Source organism: Mastacembelus armatus, chromosome 11 (genome assembly GCF_900324485.2).
Source record: "Mastacembelus armatus chromosome 11, fMasArm1.2, whole genome shotgun sequence".
Classification (NCBI taxonomy): Eukaryota; Metazoa; Chordata; class Actinopteri; order Synbranchiformes; family Mastacembelidae; genus Mastacembelus; species Mastacembelus armatus.
In genome coordinates, this window is record NC_046643.1 from 6,094,750 (window position 1) to 6,115,143 (window position 20,394).

At 38.8% G+C, this 20,394-nt stretch overlaps 1 protein-coding gene across 1 annotated transcript; it reads left to right on the forward strand.

The window, feature by feature from the left end:
- Positions 1-7,386: 7,386 nt before the first annotated feature.
- kpna6 (karyopherin alpha 6 (importin alpha 7)) lies at positions 7,387-20,196 on the forward strand. Its single transcript, XM_026299829.1, has 14 exons — positions 7,387-7,508; positions 9,600-9,733; positions 9,871-9,963; positions 10,087-10,186; positions 10,273-10,367; positions 11,796-11,927; positions 12,057-12,145; positions 12,269-12,368; positions 13,269-13,432; positions 13,518-13,596; positions 13,693-13,818; positions 14,240-14,367; positions 14,571-14,755; positions 15,406-20,196. Exons 1-14 carry the CDS (start codon positions 7,505-7,507, stop codon positions 15,591-15,593), a joined length of 1,617 nt encoding a protein of 538 aa, XP_026155614.1. The 5' UTR covers positions 7,387-7,504; the 3' UTR covers positions 15,594-20,196.
- Positions 20,197-20,394: the final 198 nt, after the last annotated feature.

Below are 20,394 nucleotides of genomic sequence, written 5' to 3' on the forward strand. Positions count from 1 at the left end.
GGGAAGTATGCTAGTTGAATTAGTTTTGCATTATTTGACCTTGCAGACATTAAGCACGTGTGTATGCACACACCATATTGGTCTTTGCCTCACCATGCCATATGGCATTAACTGATCAAAGATCCTATATTTGACTTTGAGATTTCTGCAGAAGAAAGCAGAGGAATTCACATTAAAAAGTCTCCAGCTGAATGTAATTGCTCCCCAGCTCCCCTCATTTCTTTAAGGTGGAGTTCTTGCCATTCTGTATGTGTGTGTGTGTGTGTGTGTGTGTGTGTGTGTGTGAGGGTGTGTGTGTGTGTGTGTGTGTGTGTGTGTGTGTGTGTGCGCGCGCGCCTGTGTGCATTCATGTGTGTCTGTGATGTCAGTATAGGTGTGTGCACAAAAAAGTAAAACCATGTGGGCTAGGGCTAATGTGGGGAGAGGAGCCCTGGGGAATACTGGCCCTATGGTATGGTGGATATTACATCCCTTAATAAAAGGCTGATGCTAAAGGCGCACAAGGACTGGGCAGAAACAGATGGGAAAACATTCTTCACTTTTAAGATGACTTTCTCTGCTATCACCTGGATGACGGAAAAGCCCTGCATTATCAAGTAATTAAAGCTGACAGCAGCATCAGACACCAAACTTGAATCTTTGATGGTCAAATTAATTGATTATGGAACAAACAAGTGCAATGATAAACAGATATATTCTAATAAAAAGAAATGCTGTTCATCCTAAGGGGTAGCCAAAACATGATTTTCAACTTCAGGATCATAACAAGGTCTGACGGTTTGAGATAATGAATTTAATAATCTGGCAAATTAAATAGAGCTGGTCCCATATTTACTGCAAACCAAATGGTGATGCTTTTTTATGCTTTGCATAACCAGTATTCCAAACCAGGGCACAGGAACAAGGGAAATGAAATGTTTTCATCTGGGGATGAGTTATTTTGTTTCCGAGGACCATAGGACCATAGAGTGTGCAGATAATTGATGTTACTGGGGTTGGATCAGTTTTTCTAATGAAATGACTTGCATCTGTGTTTCTCTTTTAAGAAAATAAGCCATTTCAGGTCGCTTTACAGAGAGAGAGTTAAGCTGGCAAATTACCGAAAGTTATATTTTAAGTACGAGCAATGTATTTTTGCAAAAAGCGAGCATGAAATCATCAAGGCGTATTTGATAATCTTACTCAAGTGGTTATATATCTTACTGCAAGGAATTCACCCACAAAAACATGTAGATATCACTCAGTCATCAGACAAAACAATTCAATATTTGTAGTGACTAGCATATTTTATTAACAATCACATCTTTAGATTCCAGTTGGTTTAATTTATTTACAGATTTAAAGCTGTTGTACGTTTTTTTGACATATCCAAATCTTGGCTGTACTTTTTAACAAATTTAACTCAGTCAGGAGCAGACATAACATAATCTAGAATTAATTCATTTAGTCATTCATTATCAATTAGACCCAATTAGGGTCACAGGGATCTGCTGGAGCCTATCCCAGCTCTCTTTGGGTGAAAGGCAGGGGTACACCCTGGACAGTCCTAACTAAGCCACCGTGCTGCCTGAGATACAATCATTACAGTCAAACATAAGGTTTTATAATCTGTGAATACTTTATATATTTATGGGTGTGTTTGAAACCCTGGGACAAAACAGATCTGCATGTGTGAAAATATAAATCTTGCCCTTCAACTAATCCTGCATTTCCCAATAACTGATATGCAGAAGTCAGAGCTCAGGTTTTTAATCTATGAAAAGCCTGCTCACATTTCGCTGACACTCCATAATTATTATGTAATTAGATTTTCAGAAATGATTCCAAATATCTGCAGTACGCTACAAGAATGTTGTCCTTGCTGTAATCAAAATTTATTGTTATGAATGTAATGAGGCAGAACCTCAGGTAACAAAAGCTCGCATGATACACACACAAGCAGACGCACACACAAACACGCTGCAGATAAAAGGAAAGCTACACCAGTGAGGATTCTGTGTGTTGAGACTGCCAAGTGCTCACCCATAATTAGGTGGTGATGTAGTGGCTTTTGTTCTCTCTGATTAATTATCAACAGCTTTCAGAGTATATGGAAACAGCCAATTAACTTTATCCTGGTTCTCATTCAATTACTCAGATGCTACATGCAAAAGGTCAGCAGAGGTTGGCTTTGGTTTGGTAGAAGTCAAAAGTAAAGAACAAAAAAAAGGCACTTTTCAGGCCAGTGAAAGGGCATCGAGGCAATTTCCTAATCTTCTCATCAACAGTGCTCCGTTTTTCCCATTTTAAACTCAATCTGCCTGATTCATCAGTAATAAACCTCTTGAAAAACAAGCCGAAGCAGTGCGACTTTATGCACAGTACAGGAATACATCCAGTTAAGTGACACGCTGTCAAAGAAAATTTAGCCCTTGTTTTTTAAAATTAACTTAAAAGTCATTTGTCCACCTTGAACTAAATTATTTTCTGTGGCTATCAACTCCACACAGCTAACACTTTTTAAAACAACAATTAATACTGTAGAGAAAAGCAAGAACACCAGGTGAAAAGACTTTCTGTTTTATTCAGTTAATTTTGTGTCTTGTCAGAAACTGTTACGCTGCAGAAACTTCTGACTGACTGGAGAGAGGGACTCTTTGGTTTCAGCTGCGGAGTTAATTAGACAGATTTACTGGAGGAAGGTGATTGTGGCAGACCGAGATGATCAGACCGCTGTCAGGGTCAGTGTTGGTGTTATTTACGGAGAAATGTGTGCACTTTCGGATCTCTGTGAGTGTGTACGGCTGCCTAGTACCCCAAGTCCCTCATTACCTCCCCTCTCCAATCGCTGGGTGGATTTACGGCCACCGCAGGGAGGCTGTGAAAGCCCGTAGTGAGGTAGTTAGGTGCTCCAGCACATCCAGAGCCATACACATCACCTTTATAGTCACTTCTGTCCTATTCTTACATCAGACCCAACCATAGTGGGGCTCAAAATGCTAGGGAGCAAGTATCAAACAGCTTCAATTAAAGTATACCAGCCAGAGTTGGAGCTGAATAATTTGATGACTATTTTTATTACCGTGTTACATTTTCTGCAGAGGAAGCATGACAAGAAGTTGAGCTGAGAGAGCCAGTATTTTAGAGACCATACATGGAAGTAGAGTCTAATGCTAGTCTGAAAGAGCTGAATGTGCTGTGTTGTAAACAGAAAAGGAAAAGACATGCGAGGACCTCCCTTGATAGCCAGGGGCTTCATAGTGCTTTGCGGCTGTCTTTGTTACTTATAGAAGACCTAAAAATAAAGATATTAACGTCTTCTGATACCAGTGGTGAGCCGTATCACTGGTAAATAGAAGCACTTTGAGTTAATAGGCCTTATTGATCCAGTTCGATTGGACTAAAATTGGCTTGTAAAGGTTTAGAGAGTCGAGGGGAAGTCTTCACAAACCATGTGTTCATCAGTTACAGTGTGTGTACAATAATTGTGCCATATTGATCTCTTTGCTTCACCGACTCTGCTGGCATCCCTAACCGTTTTCTGATGCAAAACTGTCTCTCACTGTGTTCACCTTTCTCTCACTGTTTGGCATTAGACTGGTGCCCATGCTGTGACATTGCTGTGCCATTTCACAGAATAGTTTGTGTCGGTTGTTAAGCCAGCTATCAAACATGGCTCAAAGACTGGGCTAGACAGGAGGAAAGGTGGAGATTGGGATTCGGGCCCTCGAGGACTATTTGATGGGTCTGTTTTTAAGGATGCACTTATCCAATAAACTACCATTGATACTGACCTTGTTAAGTGGATTGCATATTGGCCCAGTTAAACACAGTCTGTGCCTGTGATTATAAAATTCAGTGATCCTGCGTTTCATTGTCATTCATTCATGGTGTGCCACTGACTCACTTTAATGCGACAGTATCCCTGGCCTAATGATGTCTTATTAGATGATGAATGATTTGAAATGACTTCTATGCAATGAGGTTGCAAATTTCTAATGCAAGAAAAAGATAAAACTGGAATTGGGTTGTTGGTACTTGGTATTCATAGAAACCTTCAACTTAAGAGCACAAGTGTCAAACCATCAGTACTTAAACACATCAGACCATTGCCCTCAATAAGATGTAGTCAGATTCTTCAATAAAAATATAAATAACATGCTCTAAAACACACACTTCTAGTAAAAGAACTACATTCCCAATAGTACCATTATCATAATTTATCTTATTAGATTATTGTTATTTATGCTTACACATTTGTATCATATATTGTTGTTTTTTCTGGTGCTTATCTTATGATAAATTAAATAGTTAATAGCTAATTTGTTAAGAGATTATTTAAATTTTGAACATGGAAAAGTAACTAGTTTTCTATCAGTCTGATAAATGTTGTGCAGTGAAAAGCACACCATTTCTCTCCATAGTGCACTGTAGTGGAGCACAGTTATGAAGTAGCATACAATGGGAATATAAGACATGAGAGTAATTGCACTTATTTACATTCCACCATGGCAAAAAGACAAATCAATGTTATTTTTTTTAGCACATTTTATGTCAAGCAAACTTAATGTGTTTATACTCAGAGAAATGTAATAACTAAAAATCTGACAAAAAATGTTTTCTTCTTCTGAATGTAAAGAGCAAAAATGACCAACTAAACAAAAGAACTCTCACCAACTCTGTATCTCATTTCAAACCTTAACTTAGGGGCAATATAGTAAAAGGTGTTTATTCTTATTCTAAATGACCACACACAAAAGCACAGAAAAGCTAAGCCCCATGGCAATTGGGCAAATTGAGATACAGGTATTAACGGTCTCTTTTTAAAGACATTTGTGTTGATGTTCAAACCTTTTCACACATCAGTTGCTGTGTTAAGTGGCCACATTACCAATTTTCAATTGCAAAGTCAAACAGCGAATTTTGGAAATTGTGAGATGGAGCCATCCACTCTAAATCATGACTGCAGAAAGGCGTCTTTCATGATCTGATAAGCACTTTGATCGAAGTATGCAGGCCCCTTCAGAAAACCACCACATGAGTTCTGGCTGGACTGTAGTTTTAACACAATTATATTATATAATTATATATCCCACCTATTTAGAGAAGTATATGTAAAGTGAGAACCAAGGCAGTGCCACTTTTCATATTTGCTTATTGATATTGTCATTTGTAGTCTTGCGTTTTAACCCATGGCTGCACATTTGTCACCCTAAGCCTTTTATCCTCCAAGGTAAAAATCATACATTAGAATTCAAATGGTTCCCACGAACTTCCGTCTCACAGACAAGGAATGATCGAATGATCCACACAAATATTTTGAAATAACCTACTCAGCATCTTACTTATCAGCCTCGCCACCTGGTAGATGTCAGAAAGCGAGACAGAGACAGAGAGACGGAGAGAGAAGACCCCAGTTGTCAGATAAAAAAGTAAGGAATGGACAGCGCTGAATGGATTTCCAACACTATATTATGAAGACATATCTCCTCTTTTCCATTCACGCCCCACATGCACTGACACACTGGTCTCTCCACACACCACCCTCCCTGTGGCGTTATCTCTCTCACCCTTTATTACTCTCACACAAAGCCTTCAGCACAGAGCCTTGCAGATGTTCTCACTCCCACAGGCAGCCCAGCCACATTCTCACATTTCAGCAAACTAGCCTTATTATCATATTGGGTGTAATTGAATTAAGTAGCACTTTAAACAGGGTATATTTGTGCAATCAAATAAGCACAGTCAAAACTAAGCTGCTTCTGATGCTTCATAATTACATTTATACTCTGCAAACATGCTCCTTGATGTTATGAGCCTCTTTATGTAGTACATGTTATTTTTGTCTCAATGTGCAAAAGATTTTTTTGCAGTATGTATTTGCAGAGGTCTGAATCCTTCTTGATGTTTTGTGATGGACAGATTGCCAGATGAATGGTGCAAAACAGACTTTTGCCTTTGAAACTTCAACGGTCTTAATAAGGCTCTTTTAACTGTCCCAGAATCTATCTTAAAAGCAGGGGAAGCACAATTAATAAACGCAACTTCCCTTCAGACTCAACTGAAAGCTCATTTTGATGAAGAAGGACTTAATCAACATGTACTTGTGACTCTCATCATGCACTAGCAGCATAGTTAGATTGTTGTTGAAAATGCAGTGCAGTTTCTCAGTATTGCTGACTCAGCCTAGATGAGCAATGATTGCTAATGAGAATCCTTTTTCTTTTTTTTCTTTTTAATTGACAGCAGTTTGTATTTATATGGGAAAGAAGGCATTGATTGTAATGGTTACTATATCTACATTAGAAGCTGGTGGAAGACTAAAAAAGTGACCATTCGCTGCGTACTTTAGTTCAAAACCCTTCGGTTATATGCCTTGCTTTGCGTTTATGATTCCATTACACAGAGACCCTCTTTGCTCTATGACATTGACTAATGGATAGCCTTTGCTTCCCTGCAAAGTGTGGGCTGCTCTATGATGTGCTTCAGCAGGCCTAGAAATGAGAAAGGTAAAAAACACACAGAGGAGGCCCGGTGAAATCAGACATGATGAGCCACTGCTACAGCCCCATGGACTGGATCTGAGAGTATTTCACAGTTTCCTCCACAGCACAAATTGGTCCTGTGTGTTTGTGCTATTAGATAGCAGTGTAGAGCTACTATCCAACAAGCAATGTGTTTGATTCATCTGTACGGCAGCACACCTGCTGAAGGCTGTGAATTCTCAGTCCTTATGGCTCGACTGAGTGAAGCTCAATTCATAGTCCATGGCTACTCTGTGAAGCGTGGATCTATGTACAATATTTGTTGTTATCTGCTAAGAATTTACTAATCATGGGAAAGTGTCTTAGTCATGCTTGACCTCACACACCCTTTTTAATTGGAGAAATAGCCAGTCTGACAGTAGTGAATACCCAATTACTTCCACTTTATTTGTACAATATTGCCCCCTAAAGTTTTTTCTGGTGTATATTTATAGCCCCCCTTGAGGGCTTGTGTCAGCAAACAATGCTGCCTTACAATATAGTGCAGTAATTTACCACTACGTGCTCCCAGTAAATTGACCATGGATGCACCTCACCTGTATTACTCTGTCACATTTAATTTATAAAAAAAATAAAATAAAACAAAAAAAAACAAAAGACACTGGGGCTCCATGACCGTTCACTCAGAGCTTTTCAAAACCAGAGATAGATGTGGAGATTCAAGACAAAGAATTGTGTGAATAACATAATGATTCATGCAGCATTTAACCAATGTAGCTATTTGAAAATAAAATAATTGCAGTCCCAAAACTAATCATTAAAATGTGCAGTCAGGGTTGTATGGGGTGAATGTGAGGAGTGTTTTGTGTGACTGGGGCGCCCTCTTGTGGCAGGAAACCGACTAACCTTATATTTTGACGTTTCCGTCTCCGGCAGACATATTGCTTACAGGAGCAAATTCTGGAAAGCTACAAAAGGGAGAGGATTTAAAACCGACTTAAGCTTTGACGTCTTGATAAAGCCAGGCTACATAGGATACAATGGGTAAGCTGTTCGGCTATACAAAAGTGCAGATATGCTTTGAGGTAGTTCAATCTGTAGCTGTGTCGTGCGGAGTAATGCTTATGAAGTCTTCATCTTGTTACTGGTGTTAGCCGCTTAGCTAACGCAGTTGGCTTAGGGTTAAGCGCGACATGAGTTGCTGTTTTATACCAAGTGGTTCATCCGCCATAGCGGTATGTTAAACTATCACCAAACTATCTGCAGTCAAAGTAGTGTTTCATTATCCAGTGTAACCTCGTTAATATAATTCCCAGCCAAAAAACAATGGTGTCATCTGTTAGCCAACTTGGAAACTTTGCTAGCGTTAATAGCTACGTTAGCATCCCGCGATACCGCGTAACGTTATTTATATCACGGCGGAGCGACACATGCGGCCTTATGTGCTTAAAGTTCCTGTCAGGTAAGATGTTGGTCATGATCTTACATTCACCAGCGATTTCCACTCCACTGTTTCGTTACAGTACAGTTGTAACGTTGACAAGCTTTTGAAGCTAACGCTAACAGTGTCGGTGGCTAACGCTAGCTGCTTTTCGGTGCTGGTTGGTAGGCTTGTTAAATAGAACATGACAAGAGGCTTTTCCCGACTCTGAAAAAGAAATCTATATCTAAATCTCTAGCGTTACCTAAATGACACTAATAGTCACGATTTAACTAGCGCTAATCTTAGGTGAGTTACGTTAATATTAGCTCTGTCATTGAGCTTTGTCATACAAACCCTCAGAATTGGGCTCAGTGTATCTATTTATTTAGATTTGTTTATGTTCTTGTGTTGAATAGTTTGTCAGAGGGTGAAAGTTTGTGAGCTAGTATATTTCATGTGAAAGGAAAACATGAAACATGTTTGACAGCTAGTTAATACCAGTATCTGACCTCACACCCATACAACAGCTTGAACATGTGACTCTTGGGATCCCCGTGTACTATTTCCCTACAGGGTTATGCTCGTTTTCCCCTTGGCTTTTGTAATTTACAATAACATCACTAGTAAGATATCTAAACCAAGGAAAGATTGAAGGATTATAGCAGTATCTATCAAACACACTAAAGACTACTGTGAGGCTAACGTTATATGCTATGTTTCCATGCAGATAGTTTCTGATTAACATGCACAGGTTTTGATCCATTTTACAGAGAAATGCTTCCATTTCATTGTTGTGGGGTAGTGGTCAAAATCTCAGCATATAAAATATTAAGATTAACTTTATTAAAAGGGAAATCCGTCTTGTGGCAGTGTGCCTAGATACAACTAGGTAGGAAAAATTGTTGATTTTCTCTGAAGATATCTTGCTGTGGGTAGGGGCTTGCTCTGAAATGCCACATTAGACATGTGCTGTCAGCAGGGCTATTTCTGTGCCATCCAGCCCAAACAGTCAATGAAGTTCACATACAACCCCTAACACCTAGCTAACAAAATACAGAGATAAGAGTGCTGCTACCTGTGCTCATGTGCAGTCCATGCCCTGTGGCTTTACCATCTGGACACATTGCACACATGCATTAGCTTTTTTGTGAGGACTGTTGTGATAATACCCTGAAACCATAACATGACCTTAATTTGTGCCACTTGTTGCGATATTTAACCTTGGAAACCCCCACTGGTGCGATGGGTGTGGGGGCTTTTGGCACAGAAGGTTGGCACCATTCTGCACTGGTGACAGGTTTCAGTGTTGTCCTCATCTCTCTTTCTCTCTCCTGTAGCCCCTGGGTGACTCAGGGATCTGCCCAGTGGCATGATTGCACAAATGCTGAGAATGGGCAATTTGTCTGGTGTGGGAAATTCATGCTAGCTCTGCGATTTAATTCTATTGTATACATTTGTTCTGCCGGCCAGCTGACTTGTTGATAAATAGCCTAGCTGTGTGTGTGTATTTTTTATATATATATATATATATATAGACGTGTGTACATGGTGTGTCATCATCATAACCTATTAATAGAGCCAGCGGAAACTGTCTCTCACATGTCAATCTACTATTTCTTACACTTACACAAGTTTGATTTAGATGAAACATGCTGCAAAACCTTGTTTCCTGTGTGCATCTTAATCCTGTTTGTCTGCTTCTGGCCGGTCAGAGCCGTCAGCTAGTCCGGCGAAGGATAATTACAGGATGAACCGCTATAAGAACAAAGCACTGAACCCCGAAGAGATGAGGCGCAGGAGAGAGGAGGAGGGCATCCAGCTCAGGAAACAGAAACGAGAACAACAGGTATTACAAAAAACCTGTCTATGACACTAATCAGATTAGTCATGTCCCTGTTTGAGATTATATCACTATAAAGTGTGTCACATAAAACTCGTCTGGTCTGATTGTCTCTGTGGGCGCTGATAATTTTATAATCACAGCTTTTCAAGAGGAGGAATGTGGACATTCTCAATGAAGAGGAGGCCATGTTTGACAGTCCACTGGTGGATTCCTACCTGAGCTCTCCAGTAACAGTGAGTGTTTATTGTATCAGGCCCACTCACAAAGACAAGCACACACAGGACACAAAAATTTCAGTTTTTTGTTACTTAGTGTTCTTACCATCCTGTGCCTGTGCCTCTGCATGTATGTTGCAGGAAGGAGTCATTACCAGGGACATGGTTGAGATGCTTTTCTCAGAGGATCCAGAGCTTCAACTCGTCACAACACAAAAGTTCAGAAAATTACTTTCCAAAGGTACAATCTACATATAGTACATATAGTCTTGAGGTCAAAACAGACCAAAAAATATTCACATTCTGTCTTACCTTTTTTCAATTCAGAGCCCAACCCACCCATAGATGAAGTTATAAACACGCCTGGAGTAGTGGAGAGATTTGTGGAGTTTCTCAAGAAGAGTGTCAACTGCACACTACAGGTCAGTTTGCAAACTGCTCCATGCAGTCATGAACGGCAGTGCACAACACAGCTATAATTAGATAGATAAATTAACCCTCTGGGGTCTGAGGGTGTTTTGGGGCCCTGGACAAGTTTTGACATGCCCTGACATTTGTGCTTTTTTTTCAGTGTCTTTTAAACATATTAATGGCTAAAGTCTGATAAGACTGTAATCAGCACAAACTGGGCTACAGTAATATGTGAGCAGCAAGTTTATACATGATTGTGTTTTTGAGAAAACAGTGTTTATGCATGGTTAGTGAAACTACAATTTTTAAGTCACTGAAATAAGACCATAAAACACATACAGAACATTGGTTCATGAGACTTTGGAGAACTGGATGTTGTAGGCTAAAGTGTTTGCTTCAAAATGATGTGAATGTCATCTTGTTCACTCATTCACAGTAAACAATACACTGATTTAAATTTTCTAAGACACTTCTTGTTTAGAAAAGACATATGCAAGAAGGTGTGTCTGAGGATGAATAGTCATGTGATTTACCTGAGAAGACATAAAACGCACTCACCGACCAGACAAAGACGTGCAAAAAGAGCCTTTCAGTCAATGTAGCTGAGAGGGGATTAGTGCAGCACAATACAAAACAATGCAGAGCCAAACGATCCTCATTTGAGTTAAAATCAGTATTTTTCCTCTGAGGACAAGCTAAACTATTTGTCTCTGTGTGGAATATAAGAAGACCTTCTTCACCTTGCGTAACGCGCCATCATCCAAACACGCAGAAAAAGTGAGTAAATTCTATGATGAAGTTTGACGTTTTATGTCATTTCTCGGGGGTGTGCACAGAATTACCTGGTTCACCTGAGATTATTTACATGTGAACAGAGTACAAGGTGGGATCGCATTACCTGTAATGAGGTGAGACAGGAAAAAATGGACTTCTCCTTACGTTCATACGGATTAAATAAAAGGTGATGATTTGTTTTCGACTTGAATTGTTTCATTTAAAAGAAAACATTTCAAGCTTTCAAGCCATGTTTCTTATTTTTATGAGGCAAGTATTCGCTGAGATTCTGGTTGTTTTATTTACGTGTCTGTGAAGAGAGAAGACAGACAGCGCACCCTGTCTGTCTTCTTTATTTAACAAAAGCACAGTGTTTTGTTGTTATGAAGGTATAAAACTAAAACTAGACCCTTTACAGATTTGAATGATATATTTCTTTTATCTGTACGATCCAAATTGAGGGAGTAATTTAAGTTTGTTTCGGCGTTATCAGGAGAAGATGCATCAAACGCGCCAGCACGTTCGTCGACCCCAGAGGGTTAACTTTGAGATCACTGTTTTCCAATAAAAATCCTCCATCTTACTTTCCTTTAATAAAAGTGTATGAAGATGGTTCATGGTTTGTTTTAAAATACTCCTTTATTTTTTTGTCTGTGCACCTGCAGTTTGAAGCAGCTTGGGCACTTACCAACATAGCATCAGGCACATCTATGCAGACAAAGACAGTGATTGAGGCAGGAGCTGTGCCAATCTTCATAGAACTTCTTAACTCAGACTTTGAGGATGTCCAAGAACAGGTAATGCACAGTTTCTGTTTCAAGTGTCCATCTCAGTTCTTAGCTGTCAGTTTTGTCTTCCATTCTTTCCTACTCTTGCGTACCACATAGGTTAACAAAGGTTATTTATTTGTTTTACATTTTCTACAGGCTGTGTGGGCCTTGGGCAATATTGCAGGGGACAGCGCAGTGTGCCGTGACTATGTGCTGAACTGCAACATCCTTCCACCACTATTAATGTGAGTGAATTATTTTCTATGCCGCTTTAGAGAGAATACTTATGAGTCCCCCAGCTTTTCTCCCTATAATATGTCTCTAATATGATCTAATGTCCTGGGTTTCACTTTTTGTTGTCATTTCAGGCTTCTGACCAAATCCACTAGGTTGACCATGACTAGGAATGCAGTGTGGGCTCTGTCTAATCTCTGTAGAGGAAAAAATCCTCCACCTGCTTTTGAAAAGGTACCAAATATTGTGTTCTAATTTGAGAACAGGCCAAATTCTTAAGGCATTAGCATTGTGCTATAAACAATTGTGACTCTTAAGATAATAATAGATAATATTTGTGCATGCAAAAACTATTTCAGAATAAAGCCTGTAGTAGATAACATCTGGATCTACACCTGAAGTTTAATAGTCATTGCAAAACCATAGAAAATATGGATATCTTTGCAAAACGTTGTCTCTCTCCTGTCTTCTGCTACCACTATATATAAAATAACTTTAGACTAAACGTAAGGGCTCATAACTACATACTTTGTACCTCATTAGATAGGTCACTGTCTTCTACTTACCTGTCACATCTTTTCAATGACCTCTGATTCACTAGCTGTGCCACCGAAACCTAGAATTTGAAGAAGTAACTGCAAGAGGGGCATTCACACATTAACAGGTGTAAATAAAGTTTATGTGCCCTAGTCCATTAGTTCTCAATCTGAGGCAAACATCTTGGTTCATTGGATCCGATGGTTGTTGATGGTGCACACTGTTAATAGCTCAAGTTGCAGTGGTTAAGGTTTGTTGTGAGCATTAGTTAACTGTGAAATTTCAGCTGAAGCACTCATATTTTGCTGTGGCAGTGCACTGCAGCTGAATGCTTATTAGAGAAACACTAATAAATAACAGTGATGGCATGCATGACTGGAATAATGTTTCAAAACATTTCCTCTCAAGTATCAGACATATGAAAAACCTATTGCACCATGTTTAAATTTGGGTAACCTTGAAGAAATCAGATGCCACCAAACTTAGCAGCTATTCCCCTCAACTTCTAACCTGCTGAAAAGGTTCAAATTGACCTTTGTGTGTGATACATTTGTGCTCTTCCTGATCAAAAATATGCATTATGTCTGTGCTGTTTAGGTGTCACCCTGTCTGCCAGTCCTGTCCAGGCTTTTATTTAGCAGTGACCCAGACTTGCTGGCAGATGCCTGCTGGGCCCTGTCCTACCTCTCAGATGGCCCAAATGACAAGATCCAAGCTGTCATCGACTCTGGCGTCTGCAGGCGCCTTGTAGAACTACTCATGTAAATTCACCTGCTCTTGTTACCTTTGCCACACTAAATATGGTGTATAAATCTTTTTAATTCTCTATTAACCCCGTCTGTGCAGGCACACTGACTACAAGGTAGCTTCACCTGCCTTGAGAGCTGTAGGAAACATTGTCACTGGTGATGACATTCAAACACAGGTAAGAGTATATTAACCTGAATTAAAACACTTAGAAGTCTTTCTCAGTAACTGCTCTTAAAGGTTTTTACCTTCTGTGTATATATGCTGTATATAGGTGGTGTTAAACTGCTCAGCCCTGCCCTGTCTGCTGCACTTGCTCAGCAGTGCTAAAGAGTCGATTCGCAAAGAGGCATGCTGGACGATCTCAAACATCACAGCAGGAAACAGAGCACAAATACAGGTGACACAGGTCCACACATACACATAGATCTGCCGAAAACTGTACCTATACCTACATTTTACCTATAAAATGTGAGCAAATTGAGGTACGTTGGTAGGGATGGTTTGGTCACAGTTTGCCCTGATCTTCATAGGCTAACTTAGAATGTAATTAGTATTATTAAAAATGCGATTTATGCTCCAAAGCGACTTATATATATTTTTTCCTTGTTCAATAAGGCGGTTTCTGCTAAAAGCTACTTACAGTCCAGAAAATATGGTAGTTCTTTTCTGTTTTATTCTGTTATATTGCAATTTAACGGTGATAAAACACCTAAATCATTTTTGAGATTGGTTTTGGTCCATCTATTTATCCATCATGGGACTTCCCAAGTTGCTTTATGAAATATGCCACTTACTTTGTATCTTTTTCTGCTCCACAGACGGTAATTGATGCCAACATCTTTCCAGTGCTGATTGACATTCTACAGAAGGCTGAGTTCAGGACCAGAAAAGAGGCAGCCTGGGCCATCACCAATGCTACCTCTGGAGGAACACCAGAACAGATCAGGTCAGACTTGTAATAAACAGACGGCAGTCTACTTTTGGTATTCCCCCAACTGTTTGGTAGTATTTGATAGTAAATTGAAAAGTAAAAGTGCTACAATGTTAAAATGTTTACATGAGACAATGCATAATTATAATTAGTGACACTTATGCAGTCTTCCTACATCTGTGGTGTTTGTGTGTGTATGTTTGTCTGTTTGCATATAGATATCTGGTGAGCCTAGGCTGTATTAAGCCCCTGTGCGATCTGCTGACAGTGATGGACTCCAAGATTGTTCAAGTAGCTCTGAACGGGCTGGAGAATATCCTGAGGCTGGGCGAGCAGGAAGCCAAGCAAGAGAACAGTGGCACTGGAGTTAACCCTTACTGCAGCCTCATTGAAGAAGCCTATGGTACTGTACAGAAAATCCGCACAAACACAAGCATAATGAAAATCCATATGATATTGGTTCGATATGTATTGTACAATGTTATAAGACGTTAGGCTGCTGATGCTGTCAATGTGCTGTATTTATTTACTATATTTACTTTTTTCAGAGAAGGCTATCACATTATAAGACACTATAAATGTGCTGTAACCCAGAAATAACAAAACAAAATTTATTCAATTAGATTTTTGTTTATTCAAAACAAAAAACTAGTACATTTTTAGCTTTAGTGTAGTTTGAGTCTTATTTCTGTCCATTTTATTTATTAATGTCCTGTAAGCATTTTTTGGGGTCTTATATTCTATATGTGTTTATTCGTTTAAAAAAAATACCCAAAATTGTTTATTGCAACTATGTTAAATAAAGGGGTTTGTCCAAACAGAATATTATCTGAAGGCAAGGGATCCAGAATTGATTGGAAAACATCTGATCAAACAAAAAGCAATCTAAAAATCTCACCAAGAAATGCTGAACTTGAGTTGCTTGCCAGTTTTAGGCTATATTACATGATTAACTTTGAAATCCAGACCCAAGACCATTTTTTACTTCTAATAAAGTGAAGTTTTTTCCTGATAATTTTACCAACATTTATTTAATCCTACTTGACTTTGTAGGTCTGGACAAGATTGAGTTCCTTCAGAGCCACGACAACCAGGAGATCTACCAGAAGGCCTTTGACCTGATCGAGCACTACTTCGGTGTAGAAGATGAGGACAGCAGTCTAGCCCCTCAGGTGGACCAGGCTAATCAGCAGTTTCTTTTCCCGCAACAGGAGGCTCCAATGGAGGGTTTCCAGCTATAGGTCATAACAACTCTCCTCTAAAATACACCCCTTCCATACCTCTCTGTCCAATGGAGAGCCAATAGATACCTGTCATACCTCTGCACCCTTTTTTCTGATCTGTCACTACAGTAACCCCATACCCCAAGAAACACACAGGAGGAGGAAAGCTAAAACTGTTGTGCTCTGCACCTCCCTTCTTGTTCATTATTCTCAAGCAGTGGACTGTCTTTTTACAGGGCAGACTCTTTCATTAACCTGGTTGAGTGGGCGAACGTCACACAAACTCCATTACATTTAGAACAGGAAGTGATTGAATCATAGCCCAAAGTGTGAGTCTGCCCTGGCTTAAAATGCACACACGGGCATTTTCCTGCCGTTTGATAGCATTTACATTTTCTCATTGGCGGTATTGATGGTTATTTGATGTCTTTATATACAATTTCATTTTTTTTGCAACAGGTCATTCCTATTTTCAGGATTGCCCATGCATGCCCATGTAAAGTCTACAGACTGGGGAATGCATGAGGTGAAATATGCCCAACTACTGATGTCAGTGTGACTTAGTGCAGTTCAAAGTAATACTTATAACATTATCCCTTTTTAAGTTTGTACTTGGTTATTTCCCACCAACCCATATTACACGTCCCTTATGTACTCATATGGAAAGCACTTGGTTTGCTACCTGTCATTAGGCTTTGGGCTGGTCATGGCATACCTGCTGATGGAAAAGAAAATCTTTTCTATACATGGGGTTCAGGGGCACAAAATGTCCACCTTAAATCAAGGGCTTTTTAGTGCCCTGAATCAAATGCCCAAGCCAAGTAGTGTGGATTTTTTTTTTTTGTTTTTAATCTAATCACCATATTTAAAGGGGGCACAAATGTTGAGGGAAAGGCTGAGTTAGACAAAAGTATAAAACTAATGGGAGTTTAGGAAGAGCTCTGAAAGGGGTAGTGGAAAAGGGATTGGATTTTTTTGAGGTTACGTTGATAGAGAAAAAAATATTCTGCTTTTGATGGTGGTTTAGTTAATGATCCAACGTTTGTTGTGTGCTGTGTTATTAATAACAATACATTTGAATTATGAAGTGGTCTAACTATTAAATAAGGCATAGCTGTGGAGCTTGGGGAAGAGCTGGCAGCAGCAGCAAACCAAACTTATTTTTCTATTTAAATGAATTGAGGTGAATGCAGATGCTTAAAGCAGGGAGACCGACATATCATGTGGGAATGTGAAAAGATAAAAGGTTTTCAGATTCCATTGAAGCGCAGTGTAAATGGGTTTCTACTGGTTTGCCAGCCCCTATGTTTCTCCACACTCCTGTTGTATGTGGCAGGGTTTTTGCATGGCGTTCTATTAACCTGCCGACAGTCCGCGAGTATCCCTGGCCAAACATAGACAGCTGACGCAGAGAGATAAAGAACAGTGTGATGAAACACATTGCTATACGATGCTCAGCGCTCCTTGTTAACAGCATTTGTGTTTAAAAGCAGGAACTGGGCTTTACCTAATTGGTTTGGTGGTGTTAACATTGATAGTGTAGAGACAGTTGTAGTGTTTTGTATAGTGGTAGAGAGATATACCCTCTGGCATTCTTTATCACTATTTTTAGAAGAATGGGAATGACATCTGCTAATGATTTTGCATGGGCTTGTTGTTATATGTATAGGTATTGATGTAAATAGCCTATCCTCTGCCTGGCTAGAAAAGTCTCCACTGCTTCTTTGTCCCCTTAGGGGTCTAACAACAAAAGTTTGGCTAGGGATATATCTCAGACATATGACAAGCCTAACTGCAAAAAAAAAAAAAAAAAAAAAAATTCAAGTATATCTATATATTTGAATTTAGATGTATTTGCATTATATAAATAAATTAAAATATATATATATATATGCACACTTGCATACAACACCAGCAGACATTGTACACACACCTCACGCAGATGAGTGGCTAGTAGCAAGTAAAACGGTTTCCATTGTTTTTTTTTTTTGTTTGTTTTTTTTCTTCTCCATGTGTTTCCATGTTTCTCCAATGTGCTCAAAGCACTTAGTATAGTTTATCTATAAAATGTTGCCCCTTGGTTCTGTTTTAATGAAAATGATTTCTGTTGAAACAATGGTAAGAGCTGTGTTATGAATTCAGATGTGATTGTTATGGAAACTTTTTTTTGTTGTTCCTAGCCACGTGACTTATGGATGAAATTTGCCCTGTAAACACTTATCTGAGACCAGCTCTCCTACACTAGAAGCTGATCTTGGATCAGTGTTCAGGTTTTGTGGATGGTGTGGAACTGGTTGTGTGATGTTTGACTGACAGGCACTGTGTGAGAAAGAGGTCGATTGACTCTATCTATGTCCCCATAAGAGTCTGGGCACTCCTGTTCTGTGGATCTCCAGGGCAGCCCAAACATAAAGTCATGGAACTCTAAACAGAATCATGACACACTCAACCAAAATATCAGAACTACAGTGTGTTGAATATTATTTTTTTGGCCAAACATGTTTCCTTATATCAGGTACAGCATCTTTTCAGATGCAGACTCTTTCATTATGGATTGTTTCTGTATTACATTTTTACATTATCCTTCAAATTTGTATGTCATTGGAAAATACAGTAGTAGCAACCATTTAAGCATAAATTGACAGATTGTTAGTGAAGTTTTCTGTTTTTGCTTCAGGAGTTTAAGATGTTATCCACAGAACAGGTGTGCTCACAGTAGATATATGAGGTCAAAACATCAATTGAGCATCCAGAATCTCTGCATGTCAGATATGTAGAGCAGCATTTATAATGGAAGTCTTGGATTGAATGGCCAATTCTATGCTTGGCCTACAAATAATGCCAGAATTGCAATGTTTAAAAAAGAAAAAATCAGTGCATCAACCAGGAAACATATTTATATTTCTAAAAAAAAAAAAAAGTAAATGCACTCCTATTCACAAAAGTGCCAATATGACCAACAAAGACTGGAGGTTCTTATATATCTGTCTTTGACTTAGATTTTTTTCCTTTATATCTTTATTTACTTGAATGTGCACACATTCTGTGCAAAACATTGCTGCTCTGTTTTCCTTATCTTTAAAGTTAGATTATTAGCCATTGTTTCTTTGGAAAAGTGGCATTCTTTAATGTGGGCACCTACGTGAGGAATAAAGTAAAGAAAGTGTATTTGTCTGGAGGAGGGCACTTGAGTAACTGCATGAAAACTTTCCAACTATTTGTTGTGCACTTATGTGATGGTCCCAACTTTTACAGTCTTTTAATGGCTTCACTGTGCAAAGGTAAGCTGCAAATATTTTGGAATCATTGATTTGATTTCATGTGGTGGATAGAGTGTAATATTTTGCATTTTCCTGAGGTTGGGGCCTACAGCCAGTCACTGCAATGGTAGAAATATTGTAGTACTTAAATGTGGCACATGATGCAAGCTGTGGATACTTAAGAGACTATCAATACCAATCAATATCAAATACTTGCAGGCGCTAATATTATTGTCATCAGAAAGCCAGGTGAAGTTGTTTACTTTTTTCCCAGTAGTTTAATTGGCATGTTTGACCCAGTCAGTATGACAGAGAGGCCGCTATAAACTTGCTTCTTTTCATTAGAAGCTGCAATAGCTCAGTCCCTCTCTACTCAGTTTTCTTTTGTTTCGAGTTAAAGTACTACTTAGGGAGTTAGAAAATCTGCAAAATAATCCAGAAGACTGCAATAAATATTGTCCAAAATCAGGCAACTCAGAGGCAAAGACCCACCTACAAACTGCTCTCACAGGTGGCACTCCTTACACAGGGTGGAGCCAACAGAAGCAACTACTTGACACTTTTCTAAGATAAAATCTGGGATTCAGAAATTGTGATTTACATTAAAAAGTATTATAAGTTTAACTATATGTATGTTCTGATACATTGACATGGATTCAGATGCAATTCTAATCACTTCTGAGAAGTGGAGAAAAAGGCTCATTAGAACACGTCACAGGAAAAAAAAAATTTAAATAGGTGAGAATACAAGCCTTTTCTGCTTTTCTTGATCTTTTTCCTGATCACAATCTTCTGGGCTATATTTTTGAATAACTGTATTTAGATTAAAAGTTTGTCCTAGTCAGGCTGCATGATCAGGAACCTTGTTATCTATAGGGGAATGAACAGACATCACTAAATATCTCAAATATGTCTTCCGTCCTAGAAGCTGTTCATGTCTATATCAGAATTTAAAGCCATGCTTGGCTTGGTCAAGTAATATTGTCTATGCTATAAATGTTTACAGTGCTCCATGTTTGTAAAATACTTTTCATATGCCATCACTGAGCGGTCTTGATGTATTTCCTGCTCTGGTCCTCTCATTTCTTTTACATGTATTTATTTTCTCTATTCGTGTATATGATTTTTCTTTTGCTCCAAATTACCCATCTTAAACTGTGACTCGACTTGACTTTACCGACGGTATGAATGAGTGACAACAAACTAATACACTTCTCTAGAACATGACACACCAACATGAACATGAAAAAAATGCATACAGGAAACGGTAATGATATTAAAAATGTAAAGAAAGTATAACGAATTTAAAATTGTTCAGTGGAAATACTGTAAGAAATCAAATAAAGTTATGTGAAACCCTTTAATGTATATGTTTATTCTTTTATTACACACAGTATTTACCAGAGGTGTAGGAAGTATAAACATAACCTTGTAAGCCAATGCCATGTTTTTAACATTACTGTTCTGAGAATGTTTTTGCGCGGGTTTCGGTCTGTATACTCTGTATATTAATTACTGGCATTTTATGTGCGTTTTTGTGGTGGTGGCACGTAAACCGG

What these genes read in the sequence shown, in the direction of transcription:
- kpna6 (XM_026299829.1), top strand. An exon ending in ATCCTTCCACCACTATTAAT is followed by an intron (nt 12,146 to 12,268) that starts GTGAGTGAATTA and finishes TTGTCATTTCAG; the next exon opens with GCTTCTGACCAAATCCACTA. An exon ending in CGCCTTGTAGAACTACTCAT is followed by an intron (nt 13,433 to 13,517) that starts GTAAATTCACCT and finishes CCGTCTGTGCAG; the next exon opens with GCACACTGACTACAAGGTAG.